Source organism: Lytechinus pictus, chromosome 1 (assembly GCF_037042905.1).
Source record: "Lytechinus pictus isolate F3 Inbred chromosome 1, Lp3.0, whole genome shotgun sequence".
NCBI lineage: Eukaryota > Metazoa > Echinodermata > Echinoidea > Temnopleuroida > Toxopneustidae > Lytechinus > Lytechinus pictus.
The window spans coordinates 15,219,414-15,246,574 of record NC_087245.1 but is presented as its reverse complement, the minus strand read 5'-3'; the positions used below and the strand labels follow the sequence as shown (position 1 = coordinate 15,246,574).

General features: G+C 36.2%; 1 protein-coding gene and 1 long non-coding RNA gene across 2 annotated transcripts in view; one reads left to right on the top strand and one right to left on the bottom strand.

The window, feature by feature from the left end:
• LOC129263760 (mucin-5AC-like) overlaps nucleotides 1-27,161 on the bottom strand; it is a 133,989-nt gene that overhangs the window by 85,384 nt on the left and 21,444 nt on the right. Inside the window, exons 18-27 of the mRNA XM_064097751.1 lie at nucleotides 26,042-26,226; nucleotides 24,766-24,873; nucleotides 23,399-23,684; nucleotides 10,699-11,127; nucleotides 8,445-8,683; nucleotides 8,014-8,215; nucleotides 7,116-7,439; nucleotides 5,971-6,144; nucleotides 3,502-5,514; nucleotides 1,399-1,455 (exon numbers count right to left, since the gene is read on the bottom strand). Coding sequence (XP_063953821.1) covers nucleotides 1,399-1,455; nucleotides 3,502-5,514; nucleotides 5,971-6,144; nucleotides 7,116-7,439; nucleotides 8,014-8,215; nucleotides 8,445-8,683; nucleotides 10,699-11,127; nucleotides 23,399-23,684; nucleotides 24,766-24,873; nucleotides 26,042-26,226 — 4,017 coding nt within the window. The remainder of the gene's footprint in view (nucleotides 1-1,398; nucleotides 1,456-3,501; nucleotides 5,515-5,970; nucleotides 6,145-7,115; nucleotides 7,440-8,013; nucleotides 8,216-8,444; nucleotides 8,684-10,698; nucleotides 11,128-23,398; nucleotides 23,685-24,765; nucleotides 24,874-26,041; nucleotides 26,227-27,161) is intronic.
• On the top strand, nucleotides 14,550-20,352 carry LOC135153591 (uncharacterized). Its single transcript, XR_010293071.1, has 3 exons — nucleotides 14,550-14,686; nucleotides 18,597-18,713; nucleotides 19,251-20,352. It is a non-coding gene; the product is annotated as an uncharacterized LOC135153591 (long non-coding RNA).

Genomic DNA, 27,161 nt, shown 5'->3' with positions numbered 1-27,161 from the left:
CCTCCCATAAAAGCGGGGGAAGTAAAAATTCATATATCTATTTCAATTGCTTTAGTCTAATTTGGTCTGCTTAAGTCTGCTTTACTCTAATTATTTATTTGGACAATGAATACTAACTTATGAACCTTAATGCAATGTTATATAACAAATGCAAATTTACTAAAAAATAATTCAATTTTAATTTCCAAACATTTATTATTTATTTGAAAATCAGTTTGGAGGGATTCATGATATCATAAATCTAGATCTATATTCAAATAACTACAAAATATACCAGATATACTTCACAAGGATAAATATGTGTACATTCAAGCTAAATTTGAAACAAAATATATTCATATTTTCAGGAGGGCATATGAGGAAATGCATGCTGATATGGAGTAAACTCTTCACAACAATGATAGACTGTGACCAACATGTAATATCTGAATACATAACGAAATGCAAAATTGAAAATGAACATGAAATAATGTTACCTGATATGATATAAAGAGACGTCATTGGTTGAAGACTATGACATCATGGTCGTGAGATGAAACACCATGTATGAACAATGAGTATGGCAAATGTATTGTATCATCCGACTTGGCTGATTGGTTACGACGATACTCGTACGTACGCGCACAAGGGTAGAGGAACGATTGCAGATACACCATTACATCGTTCACCCATAAGACCCATATGGTACATATATAATAGAGTTATAAGGGCTTCTCAAACTTCAATCATTTTTTTTTAATGCTTTCTGGCAATATCATGAGAATGGTAAGCAAAGATAATGGATTAGTAGTGTTATTTAAATCAAATTGGTGAGTTTTATGTAAATCATAATACATTATAATTTGATTCAACAGATTCATCAAGATAGAAAAGAGAACCATATGAAAGGGCTACAAAAAAATAAACATCATTCATTATACAAGATTATCAGGTATTATTCAAACACATTCATCACATATATAATGGACAACAGAATGATTTGGAATATTTATTATGTGTATGACACAAACACACGTGTCATATGCAATATATGTACATGTAGCAATGATAAATGCATGAAATGCTGACACAGATGTCTATGGACGTCAAACTTCTAATAACAAGTGAGGAAAATAAAGTCTTGAAAATATTGCATAGACAAACTAACAACATCATACAGATTTGTCCAACACTTTAATCAACAGATCTTGATGTTCAATGAAATAGTAACATGCATTCAAACACATTAAACTTGTATCAACACATCCAATATAATTAATGAAGTAGGCAGCAAAGACACCACACCATTGCCTCATAAAAATGGGTGATTCATTTATACAAAACCTATGGGAATGACAGGATTCAGTAGACAATGGTTTAGGGTTACGTTGCCAAGGTAACAATGCAAGGACAACTTACCAGTTGTAGTCTCAGGAGGTGTAGTAATAACGGGTGTAGTGGGTACAGTTGGAGTAGCTGTAATAATAGACAAATTGACAAATGAAACTTTGACAGGCTCAATCAATTTATTATACAAAATAAAATATTGTACATATTACCATTATAAAAATGATATTAATGATGATAATAATCACAATAATAACAATGATAATAACAATGATAATAATAATATTAATAATGATGATAATAATAATAATAAGAAGAAGAAGAAGGAGAAGAAGAAGAAGAAGAAAATACATACATACATACTAAGAGTACAATATGTAATCATCTATATATATATATATATATATATATATATATATATATATATATATATATATATATACAGGGAAAAATATGTCATTAACTATTACATAGCTGTGATAAAAAAATTTCACTTTACCAGCAATTAATACCATTAACATATTTACAGTTAGAGATACTAATAATGAGATGTTACATCCATTTATATGCTATTTCTTATGCTAGGGCAATGCAGTTTTGATTCTCAAATAACTCAATTAAAATAATCAAATAAGCGAGATATAAAGAACAAAGAATCACATTACGTTTCGTTTTTGAGGGATGAAAGTATTTGTGAACATGTAATACTTGAGTGATGCTAATCACGATACGTAAAAAAAACCCAACAGTTATATGAGTGAGAAAATGAGAAATGCTATGCTGTGACAATGTTGAATCTTAGTACGTTACACACGATATGTTTGGAGAATGGTAGGAGGCAGGTTGTGAAGAATTCCTACAAATTACACTTCTCATCAATGAGGGATATGTTTCTTTGCACAAAGAAAAGAAAATATGTTGTGTGGCCATGATGTGTTGCGATTAGGCATTGTGAGAATTGATTGATGTTATTCAGTACGAAAGTTGTCGACATGATTATGCTTCAATGTTGAACAGGAGGTACGGGGATACTGAAGGGGAAAAAATGCAAACTTGATTACGATGATGATGATGAACATGATGCTGATGTTGATTACATTGTTGCATCCGGATGATGAAGATGGTGATCATTCACCTTCTGTGCACTCCCCATCGCAACAGTCAGGTCGGGTAACTGCATCCGTGAACGTATCCGTACTAGACGCGCTACCTGTAATGACATCGGTTGCTTGAGTCTGTTCGCTGGTGTGAAAAGTGTATCTGCTTGGTTGGTTTACATCGGTCGTTGCTTCACTCGCACCTTGGGATAATGGTATTCAATTTGTGTTCGGTACAAATACTCATCCAAGTCAGATGGCTGATTCAAGATGAAATACCATGTGTCGACTGACACAGTGGTGGGAATGTGACTGGTGAGGGCTTTACAATGAATTGCAATGCCAACAAAATATTGATGTCAAATGGATGCCCCAACACCTCCATGTACAGATAAAACCATGATGAAAACATACTGTATCAAAATTTGCAATGGATATAATGCATGTAGGCCTGACATTTTGCACCTTTTTTTTAAGAAATGAATGCAACAATTTATAGAACCATAAAGTTTTGGTTTACTTTAATGGAGAATTTGAATCGAAAAACTGCTCTCAGTGATTAACACAACAGTTATCTCTTGAATGAGAAAATATCTCTATTCTACACTTCAGTAGAGTTCATCATAACAAGAGATTGTTGGTAACACTAGGTCTGAGGATGTATATGGAGACCTGGGCCCCATTGCATTATGGTAACTTTGCCATCCAATGGTATCTTGCATGGAATCCTTGTTTTTGATTGGCTGTTGATCAGCGTTACCATGGTAGTCACTATTGGATGGCAAGGTTACCGCAATAGTATTTTTTATGCAAACGGGTCCCAGGGCCTGTAACGTAAAGCTTGGCAATTGATCATACATGTAGGGCTAATATCTATGATTGATCACATTCATTATCATGCATGACCAATCATAAAATCAGCCCCATCATATATCACTTTGTTAAATGATACAGGTCCCTAAACATGCCAAGCATCATAAGATGCCTGCTTCAGTCGTATCTGCTTATGATTGAGATGATATCGGAATGATTGATGGTATGATGTGTGATAGCGGCCTCTTGTGACTGATGATGGTACCTGAACTAGTCATGATGGTTGTTTGTGAAGTAGTAGCCATTGTTGTTGCTGCTGCGGTTGTTTCTTCACTAGTATATGATACCGATGTAGTTTCCATTGTTTGATCAGTAGTAACACCAGTAGAGCCCACTTTTGTTGTCGACAGGGGTGTTGTGGTTCCAGACTCCGATGCAGTTGTTGCCTCCCAAGCAGTTGTTCCTACTGTTGATACAGTTTCTGAGGTAGTTGCTGATTCTGTCGTTTCTTCTGCTGTGGTCTCTTCCCGAGTGGTCTGAGATGTTGTCTGTGATTTTGTTACCATTTGTGTTGTTAACCCCTCCTTTGTTGTTTCCATTGGTGTTGTTTCGAATGGCAAATGTGTGGACATTTCTTTTGTCTGTAATGGTGTTGTTGTTGTTGTTGTAAGGGGAGAAGAGGAATGTGAAGATGTTGTAGAAAGTGATGTGGCAATTCCAGACTCAGTTGTTTCTTCACCAGTTGCAGTTTCCCTGGTGGTAGTTTCAGACAATGTTGTCCTTTCCTCAGTTGTTTCTGTGGTTTCTGATGTAATTTCAGTGGTGGTTTCATAAAAAGTAGTTTCTTGAGGAATTGTGGTAGGAAGTGATGTGGTAGGTGTTGTGGAGAATTCAGTGGTTGTTTCAAGTGATTCAGTTGTGGCAGATGTTGATTCTTCAGCTGTTGTTTCAAACATAGTTGTAGGTTTTGTAGAAGCAAATGTAGTTGCCTCATTAGTTGTAGCTGATTTTGTTGTTTCGGGTAAAGTAGTCAAACCTTCTGTAGTTGTTAAAGTAGGAGTAGTTAATTCCATAGTTGTCGTAGGATTTGTTGTGCTTACATTTTCTGTTGTTGCTTCAGTAGTTGTGGCTGATTTTGTTGTTTCAGGTAATGTAGTTAAACCTTCTGTAGTTGTTAAAGTAGGAGTAGTTAATTCCATAGTTGTCGTAGGATTTGTTGTGCTAACATTTTCTGTTGTTGTTTCAGTAGTTGTGGCTGATTTTGTTGTTTCAGGTAATGTAGTTAAACCTTCTGTAGTTGTTAAAGTAGGAGTAGTTAATTCCATAGTTGTCGTAGGATTTGTTGTGCTTACATTTTCTGTTGTTGCTTCAGTAGTTGTGGCTGATTTTGTTGTTTCAGGTAATGTAGTTAAACTTTCTGTAGTTGTAAAAGTAGGAGTAGTTAATGTGGTAGTTGTAGTAGGATTTGTTGTGCTAACATTTTCTGTTGTTGTCTCAGTAGTTGTGGCTGATTTTGTTGTTTCAGGTAATGTAGTCAAACCTTCCGTAGTTGCTAAAGTATGAGTAGTTGATTCCATAGTTGTCATTGGATTTGTTGTGCTAACATTTTCTGTTGTTGCTTCAGTAGTTGTGGCTGATTTTGTTGTTTCAGGTAATGTAGTTAAACCTTCTGTCGTTGTTAAAGTAGGAGTAGTTGACGCTATAGTTGTTGTAGGATTTGTTGTGCTTACATTTTCTGTTGTTGCTTCAGTAGTTGTGGCTGATTTTGTTGTTTCAGGTAATGTAGTTAAACCTTCTGTCGTTGTTAAAGTAGGAGTAGTTGACGCTATAGTTGTTGTAGGATTTGTTGTGCTTACATTTTCTGTTGTTGCTTCAGTAGTTGTGGCTGATTTTGTTGTTTCAGGTAATGTAGTTAAACCTTCTGTAGTTGTTAAAGTAGGAGTAGTTAATTTCATAGTTGTTGTAGGATTTGTTGTGCTTACATTTTCTGTTGTTGTTTCAGTAGTTGTGGCTGATTTTGTTGTTTCAGGTAATGTAGTTAAACCTTCTGTCGTTGTTAAAGTAGGAGTAGTTGACGCTATAGTTGTTGTAGGATTTGTTGTAGTAATACTTTCTGTCGTTACTCCTATAGTTGTTGTTGGGATGGTTGTAGTTGGGCTTGTTGATGTTGTTTGTGAGGTTGTCTCAAAAGTAGTTTCTGAAGTGGTTGTAAAAAATGTTGTTTGCTTTTGGGTTGTGGAGAAATACTCAGATGTTGTATAGATCGGAGTAGTTGAAGCTAAAGAAATATAAAAATCCAATTAAAAAGGGTTTTAGTATATGATTCTACTTTCTAAAAAAATAATAATGACCCCATATTTTCAGTCCATGCCAAAGTTCATCAATGGGTACTGTAAAATTTGGAGGCTGGTAAAAAAAATTGGGAAGAATGCACATGATCAGGTAGGAAGATTGCTGAAACGTCTGCCTTATTTCAAATTCTTTGAACTCCATTTTACATCCTTGAAAGTATTTTTCTACATTCATTTCTCCATTCTGGGTACATGCCTAAACTACAGGACGATTCACCAACAACTACGATCAATTCCATAGCTTCAGAGAATTGATTTCTATCCCTTTTGCTCTAACTGTGGATGTATACCATTTTCCTTCTTATTGTATTTGATATTTTCTAACTTTACTGCCAAGTAAATGACCGAATCCTTGATAATAATAAAACATTGAGAATACTTACGACACGGCACACAGGTATCGTTTGAAACAGGCATGGTGCCTTCAGGACAGAAGCAGCCACTAACAGGCTCAGTTCCACACATCATTTCTCCAGGATCAAATAACTCGCAGGAAGGATGTTCATCATCAGGACACACACACTGGCGATACTCAAAAGGTTCGACACAGTCCATGGCTGTAATTTGGACAGACAAAATTATAATGGGAGAAACATCAGCATTGGTTTCAATTAATTCTTATGTGAATAACTTGATCACACATCAAATGAAGAAAAATTTGACACATGTAATGTTCCTTTGTGTAAAACTATCAAAGCAGTCATTTATGCTAATGATCTGACATGCAGCACTGGAAAATATTACATGACCATGATACTCAAGATTTGTTGGGCACTTTAGACACAAGTTGTATTCTTTATAATAGAAAGAACACAAATGAGCTCACAGAAAGCTTGGGCATGGAGGAAACTGTTTAGGAGGGGGTTGAAGAGAAGTTGTTTGAAATAGATGGGCAATGTCCTAAGGAGGAACGATGACAAACTTGTGAAAAGAGCATGGGATCTGCAAGTATAGAGAGCATACAAGGAAAAGAAAACCAAATATTACTTGGAAAATACAGAGAAGGGGGACAGTAGTAAGGTTGGGTCTGAACGAGGATGCTCAAGACATAGAGATATGAAACAAGGGAGTATCATCATGGCACAAGAGTCGATAACCCTTTGTAAGAGGGAAAACTGCTGAGTGAAATAAAAAATGATAATGGTATATGTACCATAAAATTCAGCAACAACATTAGCATGTGAATGCAATAAATATATTCTGGATTTCAGCTCCCTGTGACAGTGAGCCATATCACTAAAATTCATAACAGTGTTATAGGTGGTCTAATGACATTTCAAAGGATGTATAAAAATCTAATAGCAAACTGAACTATGTCTAGGATATTGAAACAAATATATTGTAAAGGAATGTGTTGCAGCTGTACTTCCAAGCCATAACAAAACTAATAAGGTAAAAACAAGGGGTAATACAGGGGGTTTGACCACCAAACTAGACTAAAAAAGGGAGCAATGTGATATACAAGGATGCAAAATTTACATGTAGAGCAAAGTCTGAAAGAGATAATCAAAAGGTTATCAAAACTTACGACACAAGTCGTCACTCCTCCATTCTAGGCAAATGCCATGATTAGCGCACACAGTGGCGTAGGCTTCAAAAGCAAAGCATGTTGTGTCATTAGCAAAGCAATCGTCATATACGCAGTCATGAAAGAACGGGTCAGGGTCAACGACAGCATGGCACTCTTCAAAGACAGGATCATAGAGATGATTACACCACTTACGACTGTCATCGGTAGGAGGGCATGGAGTAATTATTTCATCACATCCACAATCTTTACTATACTCAGGGGGTATCAAGTCGCAGCAATCACTATCCTCTTCGCATGTTGTCTCATTATGACCACAATTACCTGTAGTAAAAAAAAAACATAAAATAAAGGTCAGTGCATGACAGGATTCTTTTCTTGACAATTCATTTTCCATAAAAAGTACACTGCACAATGTATCATGGCTTGCTATGTAATCCTAAAGAAGTTAGCCATCTTTATGTGAATACATTCTGAAGACAAAATTCAAAACCGCTGTTGGAAGAATTGATCATTAATATAATTAGGTTTGTTTTATTTACTACTTGTAAATACTTTCTACCTAAGAATAATACAATTTGAGACACTCAGACAGGTCATTTAATAAATTTATGATTCTTATGTCTACACCATTGAAAGCAACAGAATCATTTTTTTTTATTCTTACAAAGAAATTTTTAAAAGCCATTATGTGAGTAAGAAGTTAATGTGGAGCAAGGTAATCTGCTTGAATTTTTTAACTATTTGGAGATGCTACCCTTGGATATGAGACTTCCTTTTTTCTTCAAATAGTTCATTCAATAGTTCATTTTCATACCACTTTCTTGTATCAGAATAAAAGTGATACCTACATGTAACTACTTTAAAGTGGAATTCAGATTATAGACCAATAACTCACCACAAAGACCATCAGTGAGGTTAAAGAAGCGTTCCCTAGGAACCTCCACGCTGAAATAATTGTTGTCTAGAGGTATAAATCGGACTTCAAGGCCAATGAGAGGAATTTTCAAGATGAGGTAAAATCCAACAGAGGTTATTTCGATTCCACTGAAGTTCAAAGGTGGTATATAGTTCACATCGTTAACGGATACCATATGGGACTGAAAAAAATAATTGATTCAGAATCCATTTTATAATTGTAATAGCAAGAAATCTCATTTCATTTTAAATTATAAAATGGTAGATTGCTACGTTTTGTTTTATTGATTTTTAGAAAGTTTATTGATGCAAGAAAAGTTATTTTTCATTAATTCATTGTTAGTATTCTTCTATCATTTAGTCACTATGCCATTTTTTTCTCTTTCTTCAATGGATGTAAAAAAAACTTACCCCATCGTAGTAAAATGCAGACAGGAGTTTAATGATGAAGTTGCCATAGATGACCGTAAGTTCTTTTGGGCAAGTTGTCCCAGGGAATCGCTTGCACTCTACATTGTGGATAAGCACGGTGTATAGTGGGGGGGAGTGAGAGGTGTCTTGACTCAGTATGTACGTACAGTTACCTTGATGGTCAAATTCGTTCCCATTAAAGTCTGAGTAGTGAGGATCACCGTAACCATGGCAATAACCTTCAAGAGAATTCAAGCAGAAACATATGTTATAAATGAAAGCATTCTGTCCATTAAGTATAAACCCCTTGATTGAAGCTGTGTCATTCATAGGATCTCTTTACCATAATTGCTCTCAATAATAATACACTAAACCATGTCAAACCCGGTGTTCCCTTCACATTATGTTCACTCAAGACAATACCTTAGACCGCACTTTGAGATCATACTGTACATAGGTACTAACCCTTTCTACTAAAACTCAAGAATATCGGATTGATTTAAAGTAGGCCTACCATGCAATAGTAAATGGTGATAATAACAATGGCTACTTGCATCCATCACCTCATGACGAATAAGATGCTTAGACATTAGCCCAGTCATTGCTGAGATGCAATTTACCTATGTAACTAGTACTCAACATGCTTAATCATATCCAGTACACGTTTACAACTGGGTGGGTGAGTGGGGCAAATGAGAGCAGTTATGACTATATCACTACCTACATGTAGTGGAAGATCTAGCCAAGATACTGCTTTTCGGCAGTCCCTTCTACACTACACCCAACCTGTTTCTAAAAATATCCTGTTTACACTTTACATTGATTATTTACAGTACTGTCATTCATTATGTTTCGATTTTTACATTATACAGTGCTACTGTGTACCTTAAGTTATATTGTGTTGGATATGGAGATAAAACAAAATGAAATTAAAATAAATTATTAATTATATAATATTGAGTGGCCTTGAGGGGAAAAGCAAATAATGTATATTGCCCACAAAATTTGATCTTATTAATTTGATGATCGATGTTGCACAGTTTGTAGTTTATAATCATTATGTAAAATGCAACCTTCAAAATCTAAATCATAGCAATAAGAGATTGATCACGGAATTTGTTTCATATTTGAAGTTTTATTTAAATCATTACGGATCTAAACAATTTTGTGTATTAGAGGTCAAGAAAATTATTGATATATTGTAATTCCTGTTATAAATATGATATCATTAGACTCTTAAGATATAAATATTTTGAAACAATAAATCCTCAAGGAAGAGGAAAAGAGAAAAAAAATATTGCCCACAAAAGGATCATATTGGCCCGAGTCTTTGGATGAGGGCAATATGGTTCTTCTAAGGACAATATATTATATATTTGATGTTCCCCAAAAGAAGAGCCAGTCAATATTTCAATTATCATCCAAATCAGACATCAAGAGCAAAAATCATAAAAATTTAGATATTCTTTCAATAATATGGTTCTACTGTGTCATGTTTATGTCAGGGGCCAGGCTCTGCACTTTACCATTATGATGTACTTGTAATTATAAACCGCGTCACTAGGGACGTCGGATGCACATCCAGCGCCCAAATCCAGTGTTGTCTTTATTATGACTTATATTGTTGCTGTGCGCATCATTATGAAGCATATCTCTTTCCGTGCATCCTCAAATGCCCGAATGTGAGACCAGGGAAAATACAAAGTTATATTTTGCATCGTATCTTCATTCAAAGTCAATAAGCGCATAGAGACCGAGCAAAATACAAACAATATACCTATCCCATCCCCGATATTCAGAAAATCTAGGGCAATACGGTTTTGTAAATGACCAGCTCAGATGTCTGATACGGGTAATAATAAACACTACACACTCCAACTCTCAAGTTATTAAAGTTGCAACGACAAATTAATTACATTGACAAAGCTTATAATATCATAAGTCAAAATGTGAGTTACGCAATGGCATCGCTTTTTACATTGGCAATTTGCTAGCTCAGACAGAATTTTATCTTTTTGAGCTATTTTCATTCATGCAGGAAACAGTCTTCTGCCTAATTATCATCCTATAATCCATTGAATGTTGTAAACAAACTGTTGCTAAGCTATTTCACACCATTCAATTATCAAAACACCTGGGATACCATGCCCAACCCCCTCAAAACTTTATGCTCATCATGCCATTGCTTAGAACAGTCATTAGAAGATTGGGAGAAAGTGTTAAGTACTTCCCTCCATACGTGAAGGACACTTACATGTGTTGTACGGCGGAGTGTATGGTGGAAAAGTAAATGAAGGTTTGGTGGTTGATGGTACAGTTGTGGTTGAAGTGGTAGTCTCCGAGGTTGTTTCTACGGTGGTGATTTGGGTTGAGGTGTGGGTATGGGTATGAGTGTGGGGACCAGTGGTGGGGGGACCAGAGGTGGGGGGTCCTGTGGTGGGGGGTCCTGTGGTAGATACCCATGGTGGTGTCGTGGTGATATAAGGGGTGGTGACGGGCGGCGTAGTGGTAGGGCAGGCGTCCACGCATTCCCCGTCATGGTAGTACTGTCCATCGGGGCATTTGCACCCCTCAACACATGTGTCAGGGCATTCTCCATTCTCATCCCATCTCCCCTCGTGCCCACAGATGGAGCAGACTGGGATACAAGGATCATACTCGGCACAGCCATCACATTGCATTGCTACAGATGGAGAAAAAAAAAGAAGAATACGTGACAATTAAATGAATTATTATCATTACCATTCATTCTGCGAAGACAAAGTTCTTTCACTGAATACAAACAGTAAGACAAGAGTTACACATGTATGCTGAGAAAAAAGATATCACCTTGATCTTTTTTTATTTCTATATTCATATACCATAATAAAAGACAATAAACACAATTAAATTTTCATTTGAGTCCCTCAAACAAAACTATTTAAAAAAACCATGACAAATCCACCACGACATTTTTTTCAAATAAATGATCATGTACAAAAAAACAATTATTTTGAAAAGGTAAGAGCAAACGTATGTCCGAAAATGAGCTTGTCAGTGGATAAAATTCAAATTGTTTAGTGCATGAGACCGCCAACACGTGTCCCCACTTTGGCAATCAATGATAAGTGAGTCCCCAATTGACAAATTACAAGACTGTGTGTGTGTTTATGTATGTGGTGGTGGTGGGAGCTATGTAATGTGGATAAGGGTGAGAGTACAATGTCTCTCAAGATAAGGTTGTACATGTATATATACTAGATTACACCAAACATCCATGGACATATGACAAAACAGGGTGAAAACTGGATGGTCCTCAGTTTTTTAGCCTATCCACCCTTATAAAAATCGCCAATGGTATTTGAATGGTGGCGAATGGTAGTTGAATGGTGATCTGAATGGTAAATGGTACGCGAATGGTATTTAAGTGGTGTTTCAATGGTAAGTTTTTAATGGTAAGTGGTAGTTTATGGTAGTTGAATGGTGATCTGAATGGTAAATGGTACGCGAATGGTATTTAAGTGGTGTTTCAATGGTAAGTTCTTAATGGTAAGTGGTAGTTTATTTAATGGTAAATGGTATACCATATACCCAATGGTGTCTCAGTGGTATGTGTCTAATGGTATGATTGGTATGATGAATGGTATACCATACCCAATGGTGTCTCAGTGGTATACAATGGTGTCTCAGTAGTATGTGCCTCTAATGGTATGATTGGTATGATGAATGGTATACCATACACCCAACGGTGTCTCAGTGGTATTCAATGGTGTATCAGTAGTATGTGCCTCTAATGGTATGATTTGTATGGTGAATGGTATACCATATACCAATGGTGTCTCAGTGGTATACAATGGTGTCTCAGTAGTATGTGCCTCTAATGGTATGATTGGTATGATGAATGGTATACCATACCCAATGGTGTCTCAGTGGTATACAATGGTGTCTCAGACTCTCAGTAGTATATGTGGCTCTAATGGTATGATTGGTATGATGAATGGTATACCATATACCAATGGTGTCTCAGTGCAGTGGTATTCAATGGTGTCTCAGTAGTATGTGCCTCTATAATGATATGATTGGTATGGTGAATGGTATACCATATACCCAATGGTGTCTCAGTGATATCCAATAGTCTCAGTGGTATATGTGTAATGGTATGATTTGTATCAATGGTATACCATATGCCCAATATGGTGTCTCAGTAGTATGTGCCTATATAGTGGTATAATTAATGGATAGTTGTTGGATAATTGTAACGCAGTTGTGGCTTAGTGGTGTGTGCCTAATGAATGATATTTATGTTAATGGTGAATGGTATGCCCAATTGCATTACCCAATAACATAATTCTGAAGATTTAAAGAAAAAAAAGATCAAAGATTAAAAATTAGAATTATTAAAAATTTTGAGTTGTGACTTTTATGCGAGCAGCTTCCCCAAATCAGGCCCATTCGCTCATGATGGCAAACATGGTCTGTTGCATTCTTTTAAATTGTATTTGTCTTTATTAAGTAAAAGGCCTATATGTGTTTAAATATTATTGAACCAGTGCTTAAAATACAATATCATTAATTTGTTATATTTTACAATTGTACATATTACCTTCTAAATTTATATCTGATGCATTGAGTGCAAACATAAAAGGAGTCAATGAAATCTTATTTGATAAAAAGGGTTTTTATTGTACCTTAATATCAACGGACCGAAAGGGAAGAATATAATCATCATTTACCGTAAAAATCTTGAAATTAAAACATGCAAGTTTTAAAGAGCATGAACAAGATGTGTATCGTACTAAATAGAAAATTATACATTTCACCATCCTTTCTTTTCTCTTTTTGTTTCTTGGTATAATTTGAACGGCACACCACCTCTCCTATCTGTACGGTATACAGTTTTTTTATGTAACGCCCCCCCCCCCTTCTTGAAAGTTTTGTTCTATTTTTAAATTAATTTTCTTATTTAATTATGGCCACTTTTTATAAAGAGAGCTATGGGGTGTTGCAAGAAAATATTTGCAGTCAATCCCAAAATTCGGTTGCAAATTTACAAGTGATAGACTAATTTCATCTAAAGTAAACCAATTTATAGATTTATTGATGGAAGAAACAATAAATCAGTTGCAAGTTTGCAATGAAAAGTAAGACTTTCAATTGATTTTGGAGTTTGAAATTGACTTGCGTTCAATTGCAAGTTTCTTGCAATGTCCCATAGGTCATTATTTTGCTTAAAATGAATTCACTGTTGGTTGTCTTCCTCCCCCAACCCCTATTGAAATTCCCATCGGCAAACCCTGATTTTGGTCTGCAACGACCAAAGCCCCCTCCCGGCCAATTTATATATCGCTACTACTGCTTTTGATCATAAAACGTTCCTCTTTTTTTTTCTTTACAAATTGTGTTTTAATTATTTTTTCTCACTCATGGATGGTGTTTATAAAGAGGAGAGCTATTCTAGGCCGGTCATTACTTGCTTAATTGAAATGATTTGTCTGTTATTGTCTTGCCCCCCCCCCCCCAGTATCAAAATTCCCTGCCGCCAGGCTAGTACAATATGTAACAGAAAAAAATCTATGAACGAAATTCTCAATTGCAATAAAAACAAAAGCGAAATTAAACAAAGAGAGAAAAGGAAAAAAGAAATAAGTAAAAAATATATATATCGAAAAACAGAAAAATAAATTTAAAAAAAGAAAAGAAAAAGACTAAGACAAAGAAAAGAAGAAAGACTGAACAGAAAAAAAAAGGAAAAAGAAAAAAAGACAATGGAAAGAAAAAAAGAAAGACATGGAATTATAGAACAGAAAAAAATTGAGCAAAATGATTTTTTTCATATCCTTTCAAAGGATAAGCAGTGGCAAAAATCGACTGCATGGTTAATTGCCAACCCAGAACCAATCAAGAAAAAGACACCCCTGATTTGGTCTTACATGCAATTCACTCCTCCCCCATATCGGGATGTATCTTGGCTAAGAAGCCCCCTCCCCCTGATTTGGTCTTGATTTACCCCCCCCCCCCCAATATCGGGATGTGTTGGCTGCGCTGCTAGCTAGCTCGCTCTATGTACGGTATGTAAGTGTTGTTCTCGCACGCGCGCGCGCGCGCACGTACGCATGTAACCGCCAATTGCAATATTTGAAAAAAGAACCCGATCAACCACTGTCTTGCTGTTCAGAAGTCCGTCTATAATTCATCATAAACTAAAGGAACACAGGTCAGATTCGGACAACGACTTCAAATTCATTCGCAGAATACGCTAAACAGTAAGTTAGATAACAATTTTCTTTGATATTGTTTTCGTAGTTAGTGGCTCGGCCTGATTTTCTAGAATGTTACTGTTAGTGTTACTGTTAGATGTCGTTGTACTGCCACGGGGTTTCACTGCCACCGTACCGCCACTGCCCCGTTGGCGCGGGCCGGGACACGCCTGTCTCTGGCGAAATGGATTATGGGGTGCGTTAATATGCTTTGTAATTGTATTGGCTGAGGTGAGCTGAGCCGAGCATTGTCATTGAGTAGTAATTCGCTCGTATGGCCTGATATCTATTGTCAATGTTTTACAAAACCATCTCTGAATACCGGTATGAATTTATGAATGAATGACTTGTTAAATTAATGCTGTACAGTGCAGTACTGTCATGACATTGACTGTCAAAGTGTCAATTAGGCCATTGGTTACTGCACAACATTGACATTGTTTCACTGAAATGGAAACCTTATTGCTCTGGAATGAGGCCTATAATTTGTTGTTGTTGGTAGATAATGTTGGTAAATTAAGATGACATGGACATGGTAGTATTCAGGTGAAACATGGTAAGGTGTCCTAAATTTTAAAACATAAAGTAAAGCCTTAAAGGCTACGCAGGCCCTAAAAAGCTACGCACCACTTATTGCACATGCAATTTCAATGGTAAAATGTGCACTTTGTGTGCGGAACTGTGACTGGAGAGAGTGACAAACGATTCCTATTCAATTTCTCTAGAGAGACTGCAATAATTATTCAGAGAAAACCTACAACTGTTTGGAATTAACATATTTTAGAAATTGAGGCAGAGAAATATTCCATGATAAATCAAGAAGTGTTCTGAAAACATGGCGGGATTTTGGTATTAGTGAGTTATGTGATATTTTCTTCTTGGTTAGGCCTAAGGTTTTTTAGAATATTTATTACATATGAATACGATATAATTTGTTCAAATATAAAAATTGGCATAGTTTTTGACGTTTGTAAACAAAATTCGTAGTTTACATGTATATGTAAATGTATACCCCCCCCCAAAAAAAAGGGCCTATACTAATCTGAACTCAGCCATGCCAGCTGACTAAAATCACAATTTCTGAATTTTTTCCTTGGGATTTTTCCGTGGGATTGGGCACTAATTTCTCACCGACCAACTTTGAGCAAAATTCACCACCAAATGTTGTTCTCAAATGTCATATCAAGTCTGAATTGCATTTGAATGTCCATATGCCCACCGCTTTTCCGAATATCGGGAACAGCTGTATATCGGCTTCGATCTCTACGTCATTGTGTGAATCCTCATGCGTTGCTTTGCCGTAATTTTTATATGGACTGAAGTTCGTAACCAAATCATGCAAACTGCCGCAGGCAAATCTTTTGGTCGCTAACTTCAGTTCTTATAAATAATGGCAGAGCCAAGCAAAGTGATGTCTGACTGAGAATTTGAACGATAACGTTATGTTTAATGTTGGGGCCCGCAAAGATAACCTGGCTTGAGCCCGGACCGGAAGATTTAGCAAAAAAAATTCTGGGTCCTGGATCGGCCCGGAACTCGGAGCCACCGCTCAACACCGCTGCTGCAGCCCTAAGAAAAACCTGGGCCCGCTAATCCCTAATGCACTTTCGTACCCTGCGATGTTAGCGAACTAATTTAACCCAAATATTTGTCCGAATCAATTCACTGAGCATCAGGAACATCTTTATTCCGGCTTCCACCATGATTTCATCATTCGAGTTATCAGATTTAGGGTCTCACTCCACCGTATATTTATTTGGATATTTGCTGAAGTTTGCGATTACAACGCGCAAACACGAAGTCAACAGTGTTGCTGCCCTCTGCGTTCGTTTGGCAAAATCTGACTAAGAATTTTAACTAAAACGTCGAGATCAAAGCTAAATTAATGCTGTTTCCACTGCTCAAAGTGGCTGAAATTCATGTAAAGGATAAATTAAGTTAGATTATTCGAGAAAATAGATGAGCTTGGTTCATGAATAGTGGTAAATGGTCACATTATCTTGGTGTTTATTTTGTATTTTTCGGAGACATAACAGCTTCTGATCTTCGCTGTTTTGGCTCTCAACCCGGACTGGCTTGGCCTGGGGAAATTCCCCCCAACTCACTGGTCTCTGAATTCCACCCCGGCATGGCTCCCACCATTACGATAACATCGGGAATGGAGCCAAAATACCGCCGTTCCCGATCGTGATGTTTGGAAAAATGGGCATACTGTGTATTGACCTCAAAATGTGTGTAGACAATTTCTGGTGGAAAATTTTGTTAATTATATTTTTTTAAATTAAGTTTGTCCTGTGATCACTTTTTATCTGTGTTTATTTATTTACTGATCAAAAACTTGCCCAAAATAATGTCTAGAATTCACCCACTGGCATATGATTGTCCAGGGACGGATCCTGGATTTCTCAAGGGGGGGGGGCACATTTTCCCAGGAAACTTGAACAAGCACAAAAAAAGAGATCTTTACTTGTGTATGAGACAATTACCGTGTTTACACTTGATCGGCTTTTGGTTCAGAACCAAAAGCCGATGCAGAATCGGCTTTTGGTTTATCTTGCACTGCATTTACACGCTGTTACAGCTTGCGGTGCAGAATCGGCTCGCGTGTCAAAAACCTCAATTGATACGCTCACCAATAATATACGTCATAATACAGACAACGCTGGATCCGTGCGTTTACAATTATGTCACAATGGTAAAGTAAATGAAATGCGCACCAATTGCCGATGCAGAATCGGCTTTCTGTTTACACGTAGTAAAAAAGCCGATTCTGCATCGGCTCGCAGTTCTGAACCTACTACTTTGGTGGTGCAAGTTCCTGATTCTGAACCGCGAGCCGATGCAAGTTAATCGTGTTTTACACGCTATGAAAAAGCCGATTAAGTGTAAACACGGTATATATTTCCGTTAGAAATATTTGCTGTAACTTTCAAAAGGAGGGAAACACTTGTGTAAAGACGCCATATTTACATTAAACACATTGGCCCGAATTCACAAAGGTGGTTTTGAAAACCCACGGTTGAGTCCATGGTGTATGCAGATTTCCTGTATAAATTACGCTTAATTTAGCACGTATCTGGCGCGTGTATGAAAAATGTCCAATTCTGATGCGCGCTTTTGTCGCAGTGCGCCAAATTGACGCCTGTTACCATGGTTAGATACGCTATTTTATTCATGAGTCCACTGTTTGAAGAGTGGACTCATTAATTCAAAACAGTGGACTCGTGATTGAAATAGCGTGGATAACCACGGCAACAGGCGTCAATTTGGCGCACTGTGACAAAAGCGCGCATCAGCATTGGACATATTTTGATATACGCTGTAAATAAGCGTAATTTATACAGGAAATCTCCATAAAACATGGACTCAACCGGGGTTTTCAAAACCACCTTTTTGAATTCGGGCCATTGAATGACTATTACTCAAGGGGGGGGGGGGCACAGGTCAATTGTGCCCATCTGGATCCTTTACTGTGATTGTCAATACCAAGAAAAGAAAATCATATTGAATGTTATCAATTAATTGATTAGGCCTACCTTTTGAAAACTGCTGCTCTGGAAATATGACTTCAGATCATTCTTTTTCTATTAGATAATTTTCTCTTGCATACCTACATGATTGCTGATCAAAACATGTTACGCAGCAGAGTAACTGTGTTATATTGATCTATATATTTCCAGCATGCACACACAGAAAATCTTTGGTGGGGGAATTTTATTTCTGTGACATCAATTTCAAACATATTTTCAAGTGAATTTGCTGCATATGTTAAAATAAAAATTATCATGATGCTGTATATGAGTGAATCATTGCATTTTGGAGCTTAAAGAAAGTTTTACTATATTAGTATTATATTTTTGTTTTATCTGCACATGCATATTTTCCAACACTCAAATTGAAATTTATTTCATTTAAGATTGGACGACGGATACACTGGATGATAATGTAGATGGTCCAGGATTATCTGGGAAGGAAACTACAGGTGTTGAACACAGAAAACCGTTTACAAGAAAACAACTGGAGTTTGTGAAAGGTAATTGTGTAAGAATTCACTTCAGTGGAAAAAATTGCAAAGCTTCATTAAATAAAACAGATTGTACTCCTGCAGTGGCATAGCTGAAAAAAAAACTTGTGAGGAATGGTAAAAATACTGAAAAAGACCAAATGTCATCCCCGTTTATAGGATTACACGTCCTTTCTAACACCCCCCCCCCTGGAAAAAAATCAATATGCTGGCGGGGGGGGGGGGTTGGACACTTTGGCCCCAGGTATGCATGTGGTATGGTATTTGTCATCATTTGGGCAACCTCCCATAAATATAACAGGTTATTTTCTGCTAATCTATGGTTAAACATGAATTTCTTTATCATATTGTACAAAATGTTTTGTTGATATTTGTTAATTGGTACTATTCAATTGAAGGGTAGTGTATTATGCAAATTTCTCGATATTTTAGAAAAATATATCAATTTCTCAAGAAAGCTTGCACGCACGACAAGCATTGATGTTTTGAACCCGTAGCTGACATACTGTCCTTTGCATTGTTTTCATCCCATATTCCTTATTACAGCTGCAAGAAATTAATCTTGCCGGGTACGCATTCACTTCACCTTGGTCGAGTGCAGCACAGTGGATAAATGTGTTGCTGAAGGAAAACACCATTGCTAGGATTCAAACCCACGACACTCTGTTGAAAGGTGAGAGTCAGAACCACTAGACTACGACGCACCCACAGTTAACAAGCTGATGTCATACCCCCACTTGTTCTTTTGTATTTTATAACAAGAAGTCATGTTTATTCACATTTTGACCTCCAAGAACTAAAAAGTGGAGTGAAGATTTATTTAATGTAAACACATGCATTGCTTGAAATCATTTTATGCTACGTGGGACATATCATACACATGTGTACGAAAATATGAAATTATTATGATTTCATTTTATAACATAAGCCTAACACATATTCCTGACGATCATGTGCACATTCCAGTAATTTTTCCCAAAATGTTGCTAAACCTTCAAATCAAAGACTTTGTTATCAGATTTTAACGAAATTGTCAACATTATGCTTTTCTGATTAATTCTCTTCCTACCTAAATCTCCCCTTTCCTCATGCTTTCTTTCTATGGTCCCCTTCATTCTCCTTATAACTATGTTATATGTAAAATGTAACCGGTCGTCCAACCCATTTGATTGAAGGGCTAGGTACTCTAGACTGAAAGTTATGTGATTTAAATTCAAAGAGTACATCCGACAAAAAAAAACACTGAAAATTTCATCAAAATTGAATGAGGATTAACGAAATTATGACGAATTAAAGTTGTTATTTTTTGGTAAAACTGTTCTCTGCAAGTCCTCATGAATATACAAGATCCCAATTTATATATTTTTTTGTATTATATGAATTCAAATTTTGTCCAAGCTACAATGTAGGTTGTAAAAAATTACGATTGACTACTGATATACTGTGTAAGACAAAAATTATATTATTTCTCACACATAGTTGAGTTATTCATCTGATTCAACACAACAAAAATAGACAACAAAGAAATAAGTGGGAATCTTGTATATTTGAACTATGGGAAATAGTTAAAAAATAGATGTGCTACTAAGAATTATTTTCTATATGATTTGCAAAATATTTAAAAAAGATGTCGCTATTTTTCTTGTTTTTTTTCTATTTTCATGATATATTCTTTATCATTCTATTATTCTATATATTCTATTTTTGATATAGATATTATTTATTTCTTTATGTATCTTTAATGTATTTATGATAAACTTTTGGCATGTTTCTACAGAAAATCATTAAAAACGATTTATCTTTTCCGGACTCGAAAAACCTTATCGCTTTTAAACCAACCTGCTTCTACAAACCGAATAATCTGATTAACTCGCTTTTCGCGTTGCAAATACGGCGGAAATCGGAAAAATCAACCTATAACCTCACGTTGCATTGTACATATGTCCAAAATTGCATCTTCTTAGGAAAATTTTCAAAATTTGTGGTAGATCTCACTCAATGTAGCAGGTATACGTGTTGCACGATCAGCTGGCGAGATCGAAAAGGCCAGAATGTGCAAATTTATGTACTGCGAAATTGCACTTCCGGGATTAAGCACTTCCGCCAGACACGATACGCTATTTTGCCGTGTGTTTTTACAGAAAAGTTAAACGGATTAACATGGCAATAACCACCTCTCAGAGATGGTTATGAGAAACCATATTTTGCTTGAAGCAGTTTATCAATAAACCGCATCGCGTCTGTTTCTACAAAATTCTACAGGAAAGTTTTCCGGGATTCTGGATACTTACGCGGGTTATACCTTTTAACGATTCTATGTAGAAACACGCCGTTTGATATATCTTTTAGGTGAAAAGAAAATAGAGAAATATTAGGAGGTTCTATTTTTATGGGGGTACTATTTTCCCCCCTTTTGGGGATATTTATTTCCTCTAAGTTTGGTACTCTTTACCTTTAATCATTTGGCCATGTGAAGCCTATCACACATTTTGAGTTTAATCTTCGAAATTTGGTGTTCATCAGTTTGTTGTCCAAATTCTGTCTTACATTTAGATTTGTTTATAGGAAGATTAACATAATATCTATGTGGAGTGCAATCATTGACCTCTTGTAGAGTCGTGCAGTCACATGTATTCATAATGCTGGTGCTTTTATGCCATACATGTACTTGTCAATACTGGGTTCCACTCTTTTGTACTTGAACTTATTAGTAAAAAAAAATATTTTATTAATGTCATTGAAGTAGCTGTGTGAAAGCAATTACACACAACAGATTTAAAATCAAGGTTATTGTATTAACCTTGTATCAGTATCAGGTATCAAGTATCGGGTTTGTTTGCAGAACAGTGGTTTTGCCAAGTACTCAATCCACGTAAAAAGCCATCAGAGAGAACATGTTTATTCTTGGAAATTTTATTAATTTGTTGTGTTTTTCAATTAAACTCTGTCTTGATACATGTTTATTTTAGATACCAAGATTGACAGAGTATAGATGTCAACGAGGAGCAAAGTCATATATATTTATAACTTATGTGCTTTAATTATAAAGTCTATACTTGTGAATACTGTGTTCCATTTATGCTGTACTTAAACTTCTTATAGTAAAAACATTTGACGTTCTTGAAATAACTGTTTTCATCATTTTTTTCTTGTGCATACTTAATCCATTATCAAACCTACCATTAACCCGAGCTATATATGCTGTTCACCATTGGTCTACCATTCACTGTACTTTATTGGCCTACTATACATTGTACACCTTTGGTCTACTGTCTATCATTCAGTGTAAACCATTGGTCTACCATTCACAGTACACTTGTGGTCTATAATGTATGGCCAATGGTGTAAATTGAATGGTTGACCAATGGTATAGAGTGTATGGTATGACAATGGTGTACAGTGAACGGTAGGCCAATGGTGTACGGTAAATGGTAGGTCAACGGTGTATGGTAAGCCAATGGTGTACGGTGATTGGTAGGTCAATGGTGTATGGTGTATGGTAGGCCAATGGTGAACTGTAAATGGTAGGTCAATGGTGTGCGGTGTATGGTAGGCCAATGGTGTACAATGTATGGTAGGTCAATGGTGTATGGTGAATGGTAGGGCAATGGTGAACGGTGTATGGTGAATGGTGTACGGTGAATGGTACGCGAATGGTGTACGGTGAATGGTAGGTGTACGGTGTATGGTGAATGGTAGGCGAATGGTTTATGGTGAATGGTACGCGAATGGTGTACGGTGAATGGTAGGTGTACGGTGTATGGTGAATGGTAGGCGAATGGTGTATGGTGAATGGTGTACGGTGAATGGTACGCGAATGGTGTACGGTGAATGGGTCAACGGTGTATGGTGAATGGTAGGTGAATGGTGTATGGTGAATGGTGTAAGGTGAATGGTAGACCAATGGTGTCCAGTGAACGGTGGCTGAATGGTAAATGGTAGGCCAGTGAATGGCGGCTGAATGGTGGTCAATGGTAAACCTGTCTATATATAGTGGCCATGGTAGATCAATGGTGAATGGTGTTTGATCAATGGTATATGAATGGTAAATGGTGCTCATGAATATGGTAATAGTAACGTCCCAATTATTTAAATTAGTTCGAATGGTATACCATTGGGGCTTGAATGGTATACCATTGGTGTATGATGGGTGCTGTGCGAATGGTATTCCAATGGTATATCAATGGTGTTTCAATGGTGTATGGTGTATGGTATTTCAATGGTATACCATTCAATTTTTTTTATAAGGGCAACAGAGGAATATCAAATGGAAATGGCACTAAAAACTTGGAAAAATAAAACAAAATTTCTTTGAACCCAAACACTAATTTTGTACCCGACTAAGGTGCAGACTTTCTCACTGAAAACTTGTAATACAATAGTACACAATACCTGAGAGTCATATGAAAACAGATTTGGGAAGAGATTTCATACAACATTTGACAGGAAATGTGAGAAAAGACTACCGTTATTGGCAAGTGCTGACATGCCACATGTTGGACCCTTTTTTTATTGTTTTTTCTGGATGTGGCTTCATAACAGACATCCCCCTGCCGCCCCCCCCCCCCCCCTTAAGAGAGTGTAAATGTATGACATTGGATTTTTTTATAGATATGTGTGTACATGCATGTATGACAGATCTGAGAAGGGATTTGCTTCTATACATAAAAGGAAAATGAAAATGATATACTTACGACAGAATTCATTGGATCTCCAATGGATATGTACGCCATGGGCATTACAATCCTGTGCGTAAGCCGCGATGGCGGTACACAGGCACTCACAATCACCACCGGTGTCGCATCCACAAGTGTCAAAGATGCAGCGAACATAGTAGGGTCTGAAGCTAACTTCACTGTGGCACGCCGCAAAGGTGTCTGATTTCAGCACGCTACATTGGCGCATGGCCCAGGCCCGACGGTATGGGTTAAAGAGACACGGGTGGATGACATGCTGAGGGCGGGGGCAGTAGTCATGGACCTACAGACAGAAATATTAATAGTATTAATCATATAGCCCTTCAAGAAAAGCGATATTTTCGTGATTAAACCCAGGTTTAACTCTCCAATCAAAAAATTAATCCACCCATCTTCGTGTATACATGTATACAGACTGCTAGTTTTATCTTCCTCATGCACATTTGCATTCAAGATGTACGAATTGGTGATGTTCCACCGTCATCTTTGATTAGATAGGGACCTGTACTACTATTGAGAATAGACAAGTACACCACCAAACAGCATACATAGTCCCTTCCATTTCTCATGTACATGTAAGTGTAAATTCTGTTTAAACCTACACCTATTTTAGTGTGTATTTTGTATTTAACTACCTAAATTTGACTTATATACTAATAATAGAGTAGCTGTTTGAATGCAATACAAGCTTACTTTGTCTTTGTCACTGAGTTAGTATACACTGTTGGTATACATCTATAAAAGAATTCAATTCAGTTTAATCCAATTCAATAATCATATTTCAAAATCTACATGATGTACATTACCTTCATATTCACTTTACCATGTTTCATTTTTTCTTTCATCCTATACAATCTGATATTCTCTTACATCATCTTAACTTACTTTCACTCAACTAACCTTACCTTACATTACCTAGACTTACCTTATCAAAATAAACTTACCTTACCTTGCCTTACCACAACTTACTTGAAATAACCTTACCTTACCTCAATTTACCTTTAAAAAAACTCACCTTACCCTACCTCACATTACAGTACCTTAATTAAACAACCTTATCTTACCTTAACTCACCTTTCCTAAAAAACCTCAACTTACCTTAAATAACCTTACCCTACTTTACCTCCCATTACCTCATCTGACCTTATATAATGTAATATTACTTTACCTCAATTTTCATTATCTTCCCTTGAATTTCCTTACCTTACCTTAAATTACCTAACCTTACCTTACCGTAAATTACCATATCTTACCTTACCACAACTTACCTTAGATTACTTTACCCTACTCCTACTTAACTTTCATTACTTGAATAACAAATTACTCATGATTATCATATTCATTTTCCCTTTATGTTAACTTACTTTCCAACTGTTTCCAAAATCAATAGAGGAAGTTTCTGGAAGGCCCCCTGCTGGAGACAAGAAGTCATCACTGATCAGGTCATTGAAGTTACCGCAAAGTCCTCCAACCTACAGTCAGGTAAAACACATATTTTTCTGTTTAATGATGTTCAGCTGCAGGTGCAATATCTTGTGACAAAACCCCTTGTTTAAAACTGAAACCCCCATTTGACTTTCACTACTTCAAGACACCTGACCTAGTCATGCCAGTACACAATGTAACCAAGCAGTTTAATCCACCCCCTTCCTTTGCTTAAGAAGTGACCTTGACAGGGTGGTAAGCAATGAGTGGATAAAAGAAAGTGGGGACAGATTTTGGAGTAAAATAAACATTTTGTTATATTTCTAGGTCATTTTGCTTTGTTAAAAGTTTAACTTGGGTCTTCATCTAACTAATAATTGATGAGGGAACATGACAATATTGTTAAAAGAGTAGGATATACGTAAATTCCTACTTCCTTTCTCTCCCAGTAAGAGTTTGTTCATGCTAATGCATAGCACAGTAATGATTCAAAACCACCACCTCTGGTGTGAAGATGCAATGGTATTAATGAGATTTTTAAAATGGATTTGAAAAGGGGGGTCAGGGTACCCCATCTGAATTATGTAAAATCCTGTGTTAAGGCAGTTGGGTATCAAACAAGAGTTTTTTGTCACGTTTCTTATATTTCCCATTTCTTATTCAGAAATACGGGTAGCATAAGTAGTGGCTCATCAAGAAACATTCTAGAACAAGAAAGGGACTAGTAAATAGGATTTGGAAAAAAAACACTATATGCTACATTTTGACATTGATTCTATCATTTATTCTGTATTACATGTACTTTGGAGAAAGATGCAGTAGATAAGTGTGGATGATATCAGAATATCGGAACACCCAGCTTAAAACCAACAAAAGATTATGTTTTAGATTGTGCAGTTTGCTAAACCAGTTGCTAATGAGATTGAAGAACATTCAAAGATGAGATATTCATAACATGCAAGATCCCTTAAAACAATCAGGAAGTCAAAATAATATAAATTCCTGCGTCTTATTTTTGGTTTACTTAACATAGGACAAAAGATAGAGGAAGATTTACTCTTGGAGGCAAGCAATATTTCTAGTATTTTGAATCTTTTGAATCCCAAGTGACTTATTTATGTATATTTTTTAAAGAAATGTGCCTTGAGACTAAGTGGGTTTGGTGCTGGGTAATCACATGTTGTTATATTGTACAATAAATAGTAATAGCCATACCCTGTCTTTGTACATGGGATCCAGTTTGACCTGGATCCAAGTACCTTGATCCCATATCAGTGTTATCCTTTGGTTAGTGTGAACGTAAACATATCTTCCCACTTCAGTCACAGTGAACGAACCAGCGGAGTCTGGAATACTTTTGCCGCGGATGAGGTGTAGCTTTTCCTGATTGCTGCCGACGCCTGAACAGGGTATGTTGAGAAAGGAATTAGAGAAGAAATTCATCTTATCATCTGCCTATTGAAGATACTGCCATTTTTATTGGAAAATAATTTGTTTACTTATTTGAAATGTAGCTGGAAAAATGCTAATAGATGAGATAATCGATGAAGAAAACAATCGTTCATTTGAATATTGTTAATATTGCCTATTTATCTTCCTTAAGACACAGAGTATATATTCTGCTTGGGTTTTTGGTTTACCTGGAGCCAGATGGCTTGGTTTCTACAGTGTTGATAATGCATTGGCTGAATTATCAATTTAATAGTCTATTTACTACATTATGTTTGCATTGCTTGCTAGCCAACTTATCATACTAAAAATTTAATCTAACTGAATTGTGTCATGATAGAATATGTTCACAGCATTAATACTAGCAATGTAACACTGAAATCGTGGTTTGTAGAAGTCCTCTACATCATGACTATCTGGTATTTTATAGATTTAAATTCAGAGAGATCATTCCATGTCAAAGTCAAAACCACATGAAAACCAAGCAAGCCAATTGGCCAGTCAATGAATTGAAAGGATGAACATATGAATGAGTCAATGTTGGTGATGTGAATTTTGCTAATGCCAAATATTTGGTTTTATTTCTATACAACAGTAATTCATATTAAACATCACTAAAACATTTTAATTTATCAATATAAGCAATAACCATCATAATAATCTTAGTATAATATTCATGAATAATTCTATTTTATAATGAAAATGTTTTATTGAAACAAAACTTATTCAATTTTTTTTTTCAGAGGTAACAAAACATTTCAAACAATGCTAATGCTGCTGAAGATGAAGGTGCATAATTATCACAATCATCATCTCCCTCTTAAAATGGCACATAAATTGTGAAGCCTTTTTTCTTTTCTTTTCCCATCTCCCCAGAAAAAAAGAA